Source organism: Armigeres subalbatus, chromosome 3 (assembly GCF_024139115.2).
Source record: "Armigeres subalbatus isolate Guangzhou_Male chromosome 3, GZ_Asu_2, whole genome shotgun sequence".
NCBI classification, from domain to species: Eukaryota; Metazoa; Arthropoda; class Insecta; order Diptera; family Culicidae; genus Armigeres; species Armigeres subalbatus.
In genome coordinates, this window is record NC_085141.1 from 358,018,798 (window position 1) to 358,035,780 (window position 16,983).

A 16,983-nucleotide genomic window follows, 5' to 3' on the forward strand; every position below is an offset into this window, starting at 1 on the left:
GGAGTGTTTTTTCTGGAACACTGCCACTTTTTTCATATCGCCGGACTCTTCTTAGTTCTAAGACCCTTTTATGAATTTAAAAAGCATTTTATTTAGAATTTCATGTTGATTTTTTAAATGCAAACTTCTCTATGTCATAACCTTTTTCATACGCACTACTAGAATTTTGTGCATTATTGATCGAAAAATTTAAAAATGCACCTAAATGTTCTAATTAGGTGCATTATTAAATTTTTCGATCAATTAGCCTAATTATTCAATATCATAAGAACTAGGCTTCTTAATCCTTAATAATTGCCTACATGTATTGCTTGGATGAATTTTAAATTCCAAGATCTTCCTAATTTTCAAGAATAATTATTCTGGAGTTGCAAGGGAAACCCTTCAGAATAGTTAGAAGAAATTCTTCGGAGTCTCCACGGAAAAACCTTCAGTATTTCAACGATTTTTTTTTTCAAAATTCTGTGGAAAAGTTCCTAAAAAAGGTTCGGTAGAAATTTTGAAGAACTAGAAGAATCCGTAGAAGGATCCTAAATGCATATTTACGATGAAAATTCCAATAAACATCAAATTCCGAAGAACTTCCGGCATAAATTAGAAAAAAAAATCCAGCTTACTTTTTTTACAGAATCTCTAAAGATTTTTTTCAAAATCCTGGGCAAATTTAATGAATCTTCAAAGGAAATTCTTCTAAATTTCCAATGAAAATTTTTTTTCATTTTTCAAAAAAAAATCTTAGAAATTTCCAGCAGTTTTTTTAATTTCCAAAAGACATTATTTGGAGTATACCAAAATATTTCCGATGGAAATTCCTAAGATTTTCCAGTAGAAAATCGAAAAAAGGTTCATCTAAAACACCAATAATGAATTTCCCGAGGATATTTCGATGTTTTTACAAGTGGAAATAACAAAAAAAATTGCACTTTTGTAGTACTTGTGAAGGTTGTACTTTAGAAGCAATTCCAATAGGAATTCCTTAGAAAATAAATCAAAATTTTAAAGATTTTCTGATGTGAAAATTCCTTAATCATTTCTTGTGCTTCTTTGCATGGTAAAGATTTAAAGCAATGTTTAGCTGAACCTACAAAGAAATCAAAATGACTTTCCGAAGAAGAATGAATTTCCCATGAAATTTTGGAAGAATTTATGGTGCAAATTAAAAAAAAACACGTACCTTGAGAATTCTAAAGATTTATTCTTTGAAAATCCAAAGTATTTTTTGAAAATAATCCATAGACTCTTCCGTGGAAATTCTCAATAATGCCTCGAATATTTGGAAAATTTAAAAAATGTGATAGAATTCACAAAGAGCGTAAAAAAATTCATTCCAAAATTCCAAATTTGAAAACAAAAATCCAAAAACAAAAAATCAACGGTAATATCAAAGTGTTTCATGTGGCATTGGCTATTTAATTTCTCATGAAAATTCAGAAGATTTTTTCTTGAAAAATTTAGAAGTCTTCTTCTTCTTCTATGGCTCCATATTCCAACTGGAAGTTGGTCTGCTTTTCAACTTAGTTTATTCTATTAGCATTTCCTCAGTTATAAATTGAAAGTTTTAAATGCCAGCAATTGTACGATTATATATCTTGTGTAGCAAGTACGAAGGATACATTATACCTAGGGTGTCGACAATGTTTGACACCCGAAAACATCCTAGACAGGAACGAGAATCGAACTCGTCATCTCCGGATTGGCAATCCTATGCCTTTGCTCGTAAGGCTAACTGGAGACTAAACATTTTGAAGTGCACTCCCTAAAATGTTCGAAAAACTTATTTTGGAAATGAAATAGAATTTCTGGCGAAGATTCGAAAGAACTTGTCGAAGAAATTCATTAGAATGTAAAAAAAATATGAAAATATGAACATTTTTTTCCACCGAAAATTATATGTATTTCCCACGAGACTGTTTTGAATTTTCAGACAGAATTCACATGGAATTTTTTTCGGCATTTACACTGGCGATATTTTGTTTTTTTTTCATGACCAATTTGTAGCAAAATTTTCCTGAGAGAATTGTTCAAAAAACATTCTGAATGCTAGCACTTTATCAGCATTGTATGAAGTAAGGTCAAAGTTTTTACAGGAAATTTTTTTACTGGATTTTTCCTGAATATCCACAAGACATTCTTTTGAAGATTTTTCTTGAATTATTGTAAAAACATGAACAGTTTTCAAAATTGTAGCTGTAGTCCGCTGATGCAAAAGTGTCGGCGGCGTGATGCCAAAAACCATCTGCGGCGGAATTTTTAGAAAATATTTTTTCATTTTTCTTTCTCAATTTTTTTTGGTGAAAATTGAGACTGAAAGAGAAACCTGCTTTTTCGTTTATTTTTTTTTATGGAAATAGAATCTAAAGCTAAGTTGGCCAAATAACTCAGATATGCATCGGCGTTGCGACCGACGCTGCGTTACCGGGTTTTCTCGATGCTTAATGCTAAATTCTTTTTAACACTGAGTTGAAAAGACGCTACGTGGGCATTGGCCCTAAGATGCGCTTTGCGTTTAATGATTAAATCATTAAATTTTGATGATTTGTATTTTTTACACCGCTATTGTTATTTACCAAAAATTTTCGTGTTAAAAACGTGGTTCGAGAGCAACACCCCCCTCCCCCCATGTGGCTTATCGTGGTCATTTTCCAAACCCCCTCCTCCCCCCCTATATGACCACGTGGTTTCTGGACGGCCCAAGTCAGGTTTGTGAGGATTTTCAGAGTTGAGCGCAGCTGAACAGCAGAACCATGTTGGGGGTTTTTGGGAAGATATTTTTTTGACTTTCCTAGGCGTAGCACGTAGGAAGTGGCATCCTGTTAGCCACACAACACACAAATTCACAAACGCTAACTTCGCTTTGAAACATCGCAGTTGCAAGCTATAGAAATGCAAGGTGGTGATGATGCATCTGTTGGGAGATGTATTGGCTGTAAAGAGACATACAGTTAAACTTTTCACTTATTATTTACATCTTCTACTCTTTTTATACTTGGCCAAGTCGCTACAGCGACTCAGAATTCACGTATATAAATGGTGATGCGGTTTCACTTTATGACTACGTCCTACTTCGTTCCAACATCAGGGAACCGACTACCATCAGCTTGAAACTCGTTCGCTGAGGTAAAGAAAAAAAAATCGGAGAAAAATTCCCATTGAAGCAATATCCTACTGACTGGTTGTAGGAAGAATCTTTCCATCCGCTTCCTCCATCTGTTGATCGTGCGGTCCGTGGGGTGGAGACCCGAGCACCAAACAATAGTTGGTTCTGGTTCAATATCGGCACTTGGTATTAATGAGCATTGAGCATTTACCTATACTTTTACCAATTGGAAGATCATATTACAAGTAGGTCTGAGATACTTGAAGGATTGTTTAGGTATTCAATTATCATGAGAGGTATTATTATCTCGATCATTTTATTTGGGTACTCGACGAACATTGAGTATTCATCAACTTCAGCCAAGTATTGTATAGTGATTTTCCACGGCTCGGGTGCTTCTCCTTGCATCTTCTCGGTCGCAGTCTGGTCCAAATCACAACAAACACCGGAAAGTGTGGAGCGTGACGGCGCGCCAACCAACCATCCATCCACAGTTATGTGGGTGGATGTGAAAAGCTCAATCGATGGTAGATTCTAACCAGAAGCAAAAGGCAATGTTTGTGTAAACAATTTTCTACTTACATTCCTTTCACCCACTTTTACGTCTTGCGAATCGTGTAGGTTAAAATATGACAGCGGAAACTGACCCTATCCCACACATCTATCGGATGTTTTGGGTAACTGATTGGCACTTACCCAACCTTTGCTTTTTGGCACGCTTCTTCGTCGTGTTAGATAGATTGATGAGTTGTGTACTACAACATTCAGTTGAAAATTATTAAACATGTATTTGGCTACAGGAAGAAGAATACTTACTTAAAAAGCACTTGAGAATGGTTCCAAAGAAATAAATGAGAAAAACTTTGTTCGACATTAGAGTAATTATTCCACAGCTCACGATGTTTTTTTGCAAGATTTTATTTGACTAATATGCAATATTATATTAGTGTTCTTTGGTCTTCTTTGAGATCAACATATTTTTTGCATCGTTTTTTTGAAATTGTCCAACCTAAGCCAAAATTGAACATGTCGAAAGCAAGGTGAATACAAACAGGTGCAGCAGTATGCCAATTACACGTTTCAGCCATCTTGGATTTTTATATGGGGCAGCCACCGAGTTTGTTTATGTTTTGCACTGAAAATGAATTTTTCACCCCCGCGCTAGTCTCTCCTATCCAAGATGAATACACAGCTAGGTGTTGCAGTCTGCCCAATTTATGGACGAGAAGAAGGCGGGGGTGAAAAATTCATTTTCGGTGCAAAACATAAACAAACCGGCTGGCTCTCCCATACTAAAATCCAAGATGGCTGAATCGTGAATTTGGCAGATTGGAACACCTAGTGGTGTATTCATCTTGCTCCTATCTACTGTCGAAGTGAGTGAACCCTGATATAAGAACCCTGGTCGAAAGTGTTTTAAAACCGGGATGATGTTCAAACGACCGGGTCGACCACGGCATCCAGTGGACGAAGAAATGTCAAACAAAAAGAGCCTTTCCAGATCTTTCGGCAGTCGGGCCACTAGGGGCGGACGTTTTTCCCACACCGGAACTGGGGAATACGCTGGGACATATGTAGACGGAAAAGGGACGTGTTATCCCACTGCAAGCCATTTTGCAAGCGTAAGGTATCAAGCCTCCGTTTCTCCGGAAAATTTCGAGGGAAGCAAGCAGATGCAGTTTGGCGTTCTCAAGACGCTTTGTTTTTTTCGGGCGATAAGTGCCATCGGCCTCTTAATGGGAACCCCCATTACAGTGTTCCATGATCCTCTCGAACCCGGGTAGTAAACCCTATCACTACAATCATCCTTCTCAACCTTGTTCAGCTCACCCTGGCCTGACCAATCAAGACTTTTCAATTCCTTTGGACGCTCTTGACAACACCAAAATGGACTCTCAAGGCGCCGTCATCCCACTCAATTAGCGAATGCATCTGAGACATCCAGCCTCTTTTCCAACACTTCTTCTTCTTCTTATTGGCATTACATCCCCCACTGGGATGTGCCGCCTCGCTGCCTAGTGTTCCTTCAGCACTTCCACAGTTATTAACCGCAAGGTTTCTAAGCCAAGTTACCATTTTTGCAATCGTATATCATGAGGCTAACAAGATGATACGTTTATGCCCAGGAGTCGAGACAATTTACAAACCGAAAATTCCCTAGACCAGCACCAGGAATCGAACCCAGGATGGTCTTGCTTTATAGCCGCACATCTTACACAGATAGAAAAAGTTGTTGAAATATACACGAAAAGTAATGCACATAGCATACATTTAGGGCGAACTTGATGGAAAAGATCCATGTTCGCCCGAAATAGTGTAATTTTCCGTGTCTATATTTTTTACGTGCTATTTATTTTTTAGCATTTTTTCTGTGTACCGCTCGGCCCTCCTTAGCCGTGCGGTAAGACGCGCGGCTACAAAGCAAGACCATGCTGAGGGTGGCTGGGTTCGATTTCCGGTGCCAGTCTAGGCAGTTTTCGGATTGGAAAATGTCTCGACTTCCATGGGCATAAAAGTATCATCGTGTTAGCCTCATGATATACGAATGCAAAAATGGTAACTTCCCAGCTAACATTTTGATATGTATAACTTTTGATATAAGTTGTCATATACAAGCAAGAGAACTTGTATATAATGCACTGAATCGCTATATACCTACCAAAGTGGAGGCCATATACGTACTAAACAACGACTTTCTTGAGTTTTCGTAAGCTTTATTACGATCTAGCAAACATTTGAAAAAATAATTCTCGGGAACTTTTTCAAATCGGCGTATGTAACATTTTGATCAAGCTGAGAAAATGGACTTGGAAGTTTACAGATTTTATTTTTATTCCTATTTAGAAATTAAACACATTTATCACAATTGAATTCACCTCAACGATACATTATGGAAAGGTTCATCGTCACTGACTCTGAAATCTGCACTGCGTGTGAACATTTCAGTTATTTTGATAAAATATATGTTACAACGTTCTGCAACAGATAAATCACATACGTCGTTTTGATACGTCAGCATGACCGAGGTCATGCTACTTTCGTCGAAATGTTACGCTGCTCCGTACGCTGCATTGTTGATACGTCGAAATGTTGCGTCAAGTTGAAACGTTTCACCGCACATGCGACAAAAAATTGCAACACTTACAACACGACGTAACAACATTTGCTGCAGAAAAACAACGTAAAATGTTTTTCTTAACGAAAATCAGAAAATTCAAGCATCATGCTTAATTTTGAAATCAGTGATGAAAAAGTACAAGCAGACGCACTTTTTAAACTATTTAGTTATTCGAAAAAACGTTTTAAAGTACATTTTCTGCTAAGCGGTGTATGTGCAATATTTTCAACAATGATGTTACACCGTTTTGTAAAAAAAAAAGATTTACATTTTCAAGAACACATTTTCAAGTAGCTTTGAAGATATACACATTTTTAGATGAATTTGATGCCATATGCTGTTGAAAACGGGTTTGTTTACAATTTGCGACATACGCCGTTTTGAAAAAGTACCCGAGAATTGTAGATAATCATGTCTCGAGCATTAAATGACCATTGAATTAAATTTTGACCTTTGGATCTAGAGGTTAATGCTCTACCGATGTGCTATACAGCAAGTCTTGAAAAGCAGCAACTTTTTGACAATCATAATCTAGATAAGTGTTGCAACGATATTGCAGTAAACGATGTATATTACATTTATACGATTCTAGAATCATGTTGTTGTTCGTACAAATGTAGCTTGAGCCTTATATGGAAATTGTTTGTAATTGTTACGATAACGTTCATACATAAAACGATTACGCAGCATTCCAAACGATTCTGCCGACATATAAACGATGATGAAATGTCAACATCAGTGATATTCTATTTCGCCGTGTTTACCTCTGAGTTATTTTCATTTGGTTGAAGTTTAGTTGTTTTGTTCGATGTTTGGCAGTGGTACGGAGTACAAATCGACAGGATTAAAAGAATGGAATTGAAAAACAACATTTATGGAGTAGAATTAAGTCACATCGGATGTAGTGAAGTAAGTAGAAATGATATTTATTTTGTCGCTGAGATACAGTGGGTTTTGTCCAGCGAGCTGGAGTAAAAACTATATACGCACAACGCACATCCGTATACGATTTTCATGGCACCACATATGTGGATATACGATATTTGCGATTTAATCTGATTAAGTGGATATTGTTTATATCGTTTTAGGACTTTTTTGAACACAATCGTAAATATTCCATATGCTGGTATGAAATACGATAGTAATCATATTTGGGCTACCCTTACTAGTAATTTTATACGAGTGCGATAAAAAACTGCAATATATGCGATCAAATATATATTTTCCTATACGATCTGTGTTTGACTGGGTTGGCTTAGAAACCTCGCAGTTAATAACTGTGGATGTGCTTGATGAACACTAAGCTGTATTACCGGCGGGTAACAATTGTCACTAATTCTAAAACATTGATCACGGAAAATAGGGACAAATATTGTTATTCAGTTTCCTTCGATTTGCAACGGTCATTTCATATCGACGCGCATGGGTACAGGGCAGTCGATATATGCGCGTAGCGCACCAGTGCGCCACGTAGAATCTGGGTGCCGAGTGGGTGAACAGATCCACTGAACTGATGAAGAGCGATCAAAATGAAATCGATTGGTGGGTTTGGGGCGGGAAAGAGCAGGAAAACGGCGTGAGGGGACAGTGGGGGTTACCGCCTGATTTGAGGAGCATCGAGGGAAAAAGGAAATCGAAAGTGAAGAGATTTTTTGGGTACCCGGTAGCTCGCAGTATACGCACGATTTTTTAATGATCCGGTTGCGAAAGGTGGATTAAAACCCGTCAGTGAGTTGACGACCGGATCCGAGTCGTGTTTCGTAACATTTTTCGGCAATCCATCACCCGGTTTATCGGGCTGATAACCGACATCCAAGTGTATTTGGCTGGCCATCGACGCCCCGTAGCCGCCGCAAGCCGTTCGTTGCAACCCGACCGTTGCCACCAATCCTGAAGTGAAAGACAATACGTCCGCTACCGGCGAGCTGACTGGATTCCACGAGCCTCGAACCAGACGACCTCCAACAAAGCCGCCATTCTGTTTCCCGAAAGACGCCATCGCAGCGCACCTCCGCTGGGATCAATTCCGTGACGTTCGCCAAGTTCCAACCCACGCTGCCAGTCTGCCCCGGAGGCATTCAGCGGTCATCCAGCCGACGATCGGCCCTTGGGGCCACTACCACGTTCTCCCGGCACCACCCGGTCCAAAGCCGTCATCGTATAACCGTCATCGCCGTAATCCAACGTGGCCGCCACCATCGCCTTTGTTTCGAGAAGTCCACGCACCGCCCCTTCCTCGCCGCCGATTGGCCCGGTGAAATAATCTCTCGAAGTTCTTGCCTGTCCGTGCAGTTTGGAGCGTCCCCGCAATCGGACGATCGCTATCCTCGTCGTCGCTATTCCGTCACCGATCCGTTCCAAGAAGCCGCCCTTTCGATAGTCCTGTGTGTGGAGCCCAATAAAGCGCTGTTTGACCGTAAGTAATACGTACGATATAGGTTTCCGTGATCCGAAATCTCCCCAGCGTCCGTACGCCCTGAGACCCGGAATCCAAAAGAGGTCTTGAGCACCCGCCCCAAAGACTGCCGTTGGCTCTAGACCAGCAGTCTGGGGGTTTGCTGCCGGTTTCCCTCCGAACCCGAGCTTTTAGGTTCCGGGGTCAAAAAGTAGGTCTTATAGCTGCGAGGCGGTTCTATCCCAGTGTGGGGATGTAATGCCAATAAGAAGCTAGGCTAAGGAGGGCCCTTGTCTCTTTCCCAACTCATACCCTTAAAATCGGGAGGCCAATTTCTTGCTTCAGTGGAACATCAACGGGTTTTGGAACAACCTGCCAAGCCTAGGACTATTGACTAACAACAGTTTACCCAGTACCATACCCAGTCAACACAAGATCGTATATGATGCCGTATAATATACTAAAGTGGAGGCGATATAGGTACTTCCCCATACAACATGTACGTATATCGTCTCCAATTTAGTATCGTATGTTGCATCATATACGATTTTGTGTTGACTGGGTAGCCCTCCAGAAGGTCTACAGTGTTTACTCCGCTTCCCTGGATCGTTTCCTCGGAGGAAAATACAAGTGAATACGTAAACTTGGTACGAATATCCGGCACCATGATGACCCCAACCGCGGTATCAACCTCATCATGTCCGCCGAGCAGGGCCCAATTTAGCCCCCCCGAGGCTGACAGTTTGTGGAGGCCCTAAAATATACAGAAAAGGTTAGTTTTGGTACATAATATTTGTGGGGGCCCGGAGTCACGCCTCCCTTAAATCTGGCCTTTCCGCCGAGTATTTGTCTTTCATTTGCATCACAAATCCAGACATATGAAATGTTGAACGATCTCTTAATTGTCCTGGAGTTTGAATCAAATGGTCCACCAAATCAACCACGACTTCCATGATGTCAACCCAATCATATCCTCCGAATATTTGTCTTTAATTTGCATTTCAAATACAGGCATATGAGATGTTATAGGATCTCCAAATTTTCCTGAATTTTGAATCAAATGATCAACCGAATCAACCACGCCTTCAATGGGCCAGCCACGGTATCAAACCAATCATGTCCTCCAAGTATTTGTCTTTCATTTGCGTCTCAAATCTAGGCATATGAGATGGCATATGAGGAATATGAGATGAGATCTCCAAATTGTCCTGTGGTTTGAATTAAATGGTCTACCAAATCAACCATGATGTCCCCAGCCGCGGTATCAACCAAATAATGTCCTCCTGGTACTTGTCTTTCATTTTCATTTCAAATCCAGACATATAAGATGCTGTAGGGTCTCCAGTGGACAGGTGCTATCGGTACCTAGAGTTAGGGCACAAGTCCGACAACTGTAAAGGCCCAGACCACAACAGCCTGTGTCGTCGTTGTGGTGAGGAAAAGCACAAGGCACAGGGATGCGATAAGGCACCAAAGTGCCTCATCTGCGCCAGCAAAAAGCAAGCCTGTAACCACGTTATCGGTCCCATCGGAGAGAGAAATAAGAATAAGCCGTACAAGTAACACAACTGAATCTTAACCACTTTGCAACTGCACAACAGCTGCTGTGGCGTAGTCACCCTCCTGTCCGACCCGTACAATGTTCCTGTCGATAACGGCATTTGGGTGGCTTGGGTGACGGGTCTAGGTTGGTGGCTATTTGCACGACGGGACGGTACCCGATCCAGGAGGTGGTACACTCTTCTGCTGAGGGTGTCGCGATAGCCAAGATCAACGGTGTGTTCTATTGTAGCTGCTATGCCCCACCATGGCCATTAGAACAGTTCAACCAGATGATCGATGGTCTATCGTCCGACCTAGTGCGTCGTAAGCCGGTCGTCATAGCAGGAGATTTTAACGCTTGGGCAGTGGAGTGGGGCAGTCGCTGCACCAATCGAAGGGGTCAAGCTTTACTAGAGGTGCTAGCGAAGCAGTGCTAGTCAATGATGGTTCCGCTAGAAGGAACGAGTTATGAATTGACGTAACGTTCGTCAGTTTTGGTCTGGCACCAGACTTGGACTGGAGGGTGAACGAGGGTTGGACCCATAGTGATCATCTAGCAATTCGCTGATCAACTATGGCGTGCAACATCCCTAGCAGCACAATCCAGACGGATTTGGTTGCAGCAACTCAAATGTGACAAAATTTGGTTGCATATGGGTCACAGAAACTATTGTGCAACATGTGTGCTGCTCGGGATCCGAGGTCCGGGGATCCCTGTCAGGTCCGTGAGTTACAAACCAATCACTTCGACAGCGAAGTTTTCACCGCGGCCCTGGGACTGGAAGCCAACACTGAAGGTCTAAGCGGGGATGCGTTGGTAGCTGTCCTATCACACGCGTGCGACGCCACCATGCCGATGAAAGCACTGCCGAGAAATGGCTGACGCCCGGTATACTGGCGGAGTGCCGAGATTGCGGCCCTGCGATCAACCTACCTCAACGGTAGACGAAGGATGCAGCGCCCACACCAAGGATGAAAGAGCGGACCTCCGTGAAGTGTTTCGAGCTGCTAAACTGGTCTTTAACGAGGCCATCAGGTGCAGTAAAAGAGCGTGTTTCGACAACCTATGCGAAGGAGCCAGCGCGAATCCGTGGGGTGACGCCTACAAGATAGTGATGGCCAAGACCAAAGGGAGCTCTTCACCCCCCGAGCGGTCCCCGGATAAGTTGGCAAGGATTATCGAGGTACTCTTCTCGTTCCGAGCCACAAGTCCCTGGCCACCTGCACCGCAAGGCAAGCGTGTGGCTAAAATGGTGGCTCCGGTGACGAACGAAGAGTTACTCGCGGTGGCCAAATCCCTCGTAACGAACAAAGCTCTAGTGCCTGATGGAGTTCCGAGATGCCTTGATGAGTGTAGAATCCCCGAAAGATGGAAAAGGCTTGTTGTTTGTATTGGTGTTGTTGCCGAAGGCCGGGAAGCCGCCGGGTGACCCTTCGGCGCATAGACCAATCTGTCTTATAGACACGACGGCCAAGTTGCTAGATAGGATCATCCTCAACAGGCTGACCCCGTAGGGGAAGGTGGGTAGACTTGATCCCCGGGGAGACTTGATCACCCCCTGTTTTATCGAGAACTTGTTCTAGCCTTCCTAAAGATTTTTTTTATTTGCCACGCAAAATTTGAACAACTTTTCATAACAATGACCAAAGTTTTTCATTTTTACAGCAACAAGCCATAAATATGCTTTTAGATCTGAACCGATGAAAATGTCAACATTCCACCAAAGTTTTAGGATATTTAGATTTGAAGTTATTGCCTCAATATGGGGACACTTGATCCCCCGTTAGTCACCCATACAAAAATTTGGCGAAAAAATTCAAAAAAATATAAATCTGTTCTTAGGCTTCTAATTTTTTGTAGATTTGACGGATTTGATGAAGGGTTGGCAGGAAAAATGATTTATTGCATAGATCTCATGGAAAGGGGATCAAGTCTCCCCAAATTTTAAAAATGCATGTTCTGTCGAATTCAATAACAAAAATTGTTCATGTATATGCACAGCAATTCGATAATTCGTATTTTTAAGGAAAAATATTTAAAAAATCTGAGGGCACCTTTCTAATTTTATCAAAGCAAGCTTTTGGAGAGGGATCAATTTCCCCCGATTATTTTCAAAGTCGATTTTTTACAGCACTCCAAAAAATCGATTGTGTATCAATAACAACAATAATTTAAGAACTGTCATACATCAGTAAAGATAAATACTATATTTCTTAGAGAGTCTGTGTGGAAATCGCGTATGTTTATTTATTTTTGGTTGTGATACATCGGAAATCAGAAAAGGGGATCAAGTCTACCCAGTCTCCCCTACTCAGAGGGTACGAACGGCCTGTCAAGCAATCAGTTCGGTTTTCGCAAGGGTAAGTCTACGTTGGACGCTATTAACTTGGTGGTAAAGACCGCCGAGATAGCGATCCAATAGAAAAGGCGAGGTATTCGATATTGTGCGTTAGTGACACTTGATGTGAAGAACGCATTCAAGCTAGGGGGCCATCGCGCTCTCGTTACACCGGCTTAGCCTGCCGGTGGGCCTGAACCGTGCACTATTATTCGAGACCAATGCCAGTCAGAGAAGCGTTCCTATTACCGCAGGAGCTCCGCAAGGTTCAATACTGGTCCCGGTATTATGGAACTCTATGTATGACGGGGTTCTGAAGCCAAAGTTCCCTCCTGGTGTTAAGATGACGCAACCTACAAGGTCTACGGGGAGTCAATTCCCGAGGTAGAGCTGACCGCAGCAGACGCGATCAGCATGATTGCGGATTGGATGAGCGCTAGTCGGTTCAACATGCAGTGATTCACTTGGGTGAAGCCGCGATCGCATCTAAGCGGAGTTTGATGCTCCTTGGAGTCGTAATGGACGACAAGCTGACCTTCGCCAGCCATGTTGACTATGCGTGCAAGAGGGCTTCGACTGCTGTTGCGGCCTTATCGAGGATGATGTCCAACAGTTCCAAGGTGTGTGTCAGTAGACGTAGGCTACTGACAGGCGTTGTCATATCTATTGTCGTATTCGGCCAAATGTTTTGTTCGTCCAAATGTCGTATTAGGTCAAATGTCCTATTCGGCCAAATTTCCTTTTCGGCCGAATGTCTTATTCAGCCAAATATCCTATTTTTCCAAATGACCCTTTCGGCCAAATGACCCTTCCGGCCAAATGACCCTTCCGGCCAAATGACCCTTCCGGCCAAATGACCCTTTCGGCCGGATGTTCCTTTCGGCCAAATGATCTTCGGCCTAGTGGCATTCGGCCAAATGGCTTCCGGCCGAATGGGTTGCGGTCAAACGATTTTTCCCTGCTTTATTGTGCTTTAGCGCCCCCATCATTTGAATACTTCAATAACAAATATTAAAAACGACTTATCTGCTTTTGTACAAAAAAGATACAAACGTTGATTGGACGAATCTGAAATCTGATAGCAATCCCACGCAAACCAACATCATCAATACGTAGGTGAAGGCTTCTGCTACCTATTGATAGTGTTGGTTTGCGTGGAATTGCCGTCAGATTTCAGATTCGTCCAATCAACGTTTGAATCTTTGTTTACAAAAGCAGGTAAATTGTTTTGAAAATTTGATCTCACAATCTCACATGTGAGCACTTGAAGTATTTCTGCTATCTCCAAAGTCATTTAAAAAATTTCATAATTCTCAGTTTTGTATTGGAACGAGAGATTTCATTCTATGGTCATTTGAAGCATTCAGAATGAGTTTCTTTTACGGTTAAGTCGTAAAAGCATGCATATTTACTGTTTCCACAGCTCACTTTAGAGCAGTACTTGCGTAAAGTTTCCAGGATTCTTCCCTCCATACCCGCTGAGATCGCCTGCATTGTAGTAGGTGTCCTCCAATTTCACCAACGTGTGCAGACAGCTTTTTGTCATAAAGCTGCCGCTGTTGCTTCCACTGCATCCGGAGCGCACAAGACCCTTCTCATTATCCCCCTGGATTCTATAAACGATGACCGACGTCAGGCTCTTCCCAGTAACTAGGGTCCACTGGTTTGGAGCGAGGAGCTGGCACTACCCTATATTTAGCTAACGGAAACCGCTCCATCGCCGCTATGCTCGGTTCATAAGACCTCTGCTTCCCAACCGTATCCACTAGAAGGTTTCCTCCCCAACTTCGTTTTATACTCGCAGGAACACAAAAAACTATCGCTTTGGGAGTTCTGGTGATCGATCTTAAAAAGCTTTTCACTGATATGTACTTTGATCAGTCCTACAGAAATTCTATGCTCAAAAATTAAAAATTTCATGAGAACCTTTCGATCCGAAGTGTCTACCCTTCCTTAGTCGGTTATGAAACGATGTTATTCACCATAACCAAGTTTGGGTTCGACTGACTGTCGTAGTTTTATCTTCGGAGACCGGTGGGAAGCTGGTATCAGCCCTCTTCTTCAGTGGCTTTCTAGCACTGACATCATCATTGACTAGTAAACTAATGTCAAAATTTACGTTATTAAAAAAGGAATGAAAAAAAAAAAATAATCAAGAATTTCATTCGGCCGATAAAGATTGAAAAGTTTAAATGTATAAAAAAAAACTCTCGTGCGAAGGAGTGCTTTCGAAAAATAACTTTTAAAGAAACATTTCGGTGAAACGCATTTCAACTAATGAGGATAACATTTTTGTTATGCATAAATAACACTTTTTTACGGGTGACTTAATGCTCGGGCTGGATCCCATTTTTTACCGAAATGGAATTTATATTTACGAAAGGATGCGACCGGTCATCTTTTTGGGAGGAACCTTTTGGCAGCCCGTGGCACCATCGTGACCATTTGGGACGATGAGGCCATTAAAATAATTGAGTTCGTGTAATGAAAATTCGCAACAGGTTGCGGGAATACATATTTCCCGCATTTTTCACCGTAAACTACTTACCTCGTACGAACCGGACGTATCCAGAATATCCAGAGTTAGATTCACTCCACCAACCGAAAAGTGCCCGTGGTGCATTTCTTCCACCGTGCGTTTGTATTTCGGCGAAAAGGTCCCGTACAGGAACTGCGTGATGATTGAACTTTTCCCGACCTTGGCCGCTCCCATGACGACGATCTTGTGCCGAACGTTGGAATTGATTGAATTTTCATCGTTTTTCAGGGGTCTGGAAAGCAAACAAGGAAAAAAAATAGACGGGAAGGGTTACTCCGGCAGTGAAAATATGCGTTGATTGAACAAACGGTGCGAGGTTTAATGGTTGGCAAGCACGAAAAACGGCGTGCGGCACGAGGTCACGGAACAAAGAATGTCAGAACGTGTCGATTTTCAGTACAAAGGGGTTGCAAATGATTAATTTGTGTTTGTATGTGAACGTGACACTTTCGGTGTGCAAACGAGGTTTACTCGGCGGCTGATAAATGGTAAGAATTTTTAGTATAAAGGCTTTCAACGATTCCATTTCGAGGGAATGTTTAAGGATATTGAAAATGTAAATATTTGTGATTCCCACATGCTCCTTTAACACATGTGACAATGCGATAGCCATAAATGAGCTTTAGAAATAAACACTGTCTAAACAAAGGCTCATATTTTGGCCTTAGAATTGTATACACCCTTAAATGCCTGTGGCCTTACTTAATGCTTTAGCATTCCGGTTAGATGCTCAGCTACACAGCAAGAAAATGCGGAAGGTGTGTTGAAGAATTTCATCGTATTGGCTAAAAAAACATACAAAAGCTAAAGCCTAGTATGCAGTTCTCAAGGAAAACGGTCAAGGAAAGTTTCGAGTTATTACCGAAGGAATTTTGACAAATGGGTTGTTTAGGGGTATATATGTTTTTACATATTCTGAATCTGCATAGAAAACTGAGCCTAACCCCAATTTTTCAGATTTTTTGGAGACCCGGAACTATTTTTAATTTGCATTTTAAATTTATATGGGACTAAAAATTTGTTCTTATGCTGCATGGGCCAAATGTCATTCTATGAATGTTAGTGTCATTCTATCGATTGAAATGGCTTTTTGTTTGCTATACAAAAATGTAAATAAAAGGTTTACAAACAAAATAAAAATATGTTGGAGATCAGAAAAGCATGCTCTTTATGTTAAACTATAAAAAATCCCATATTTTTCTCTGATAAACAACCCAATTAAAAACAGTAGGCGAAAAAAAAATATTTTCTTTTTTCGTAAAGGCAGTGCCACCGGTCGTCAGCTTCTGGAGCTGCCATAGCCACGATATTGTGCTATGTTTCAATCTAAATCTTTTGCAGATTTTGTATCCAGCTCTATTTGAGGTAAGGCCGTCGCGGCTTCACTTCCGTTCCCTAATCGGGATCGGCTATCGGCAGTTTATCGAGTGACTCCTGGTACTACACTGTTTTACAGCAGCGATGGCAACTTCTGGCAACGATGACTTCTTCTGTATTCCAATTGGTTGCTCGTGACAGTGGCGTAGCCAGAAAATTGGTCTGGGGGGGTTTTCCGAACATTTTTTTTTCGAAAAAAAAAATTGTTCTGAAAATTTTGTTTTTGGGGGGGTTTTATGTCCAAAACCACCCCCGTGGCTACGCCACTGGCTCGTGACATATAGAAAAACTCCTTGCAGCTCGAACAAAATCATGACTTCAAATGACCAAGCGCAGGGGGTTTTCTTCACATTATTCCAAAACAAAAATTTTGTGGATCGATGAAAAACGAATCAATTAGTGCAGTTACTAATTGCTAGTTTTTATCTCATTTCATTATACGAGTAAATATTTTCAAAGCAAGGGTACGATGAAAACCATGGACAATTTTACTGAGCAAGAGCGTCTGTATTGAATACAGTAGCCGTTCGATAACTGCAAAATGTTTACTTTTCAGTTAACGAATGCCGTCAAACG

The 16,983-nt window shown here is 41.5% G+C and overlaps 1 protein-coding gene across 2 annotated transcripts in view; it reads right to left on the minus strand.

Annotated features, from left to right (window-relative positions):
- The window catches only part of LOC134226196 (GTP-binding protein Di-Ras2), a 406,254-nt gene that overhangs the window by 30,740 nt on the left and 358,531 nt on the right, over nt 1–16,983 (minus strand). For both annotated transcript variants that reach the window (XM_062706809.1, XM_062706810.1), the window contains one exon: nt 15,040–15,262. In XM_062706809.1, coding sequence (XP_062562793.1) covers nt 15,040–15,262 — 223 coding nt within the window. The remainder of the gene's footprint in view (nt 1–15,039; nt 15,263–16,983) is intronic.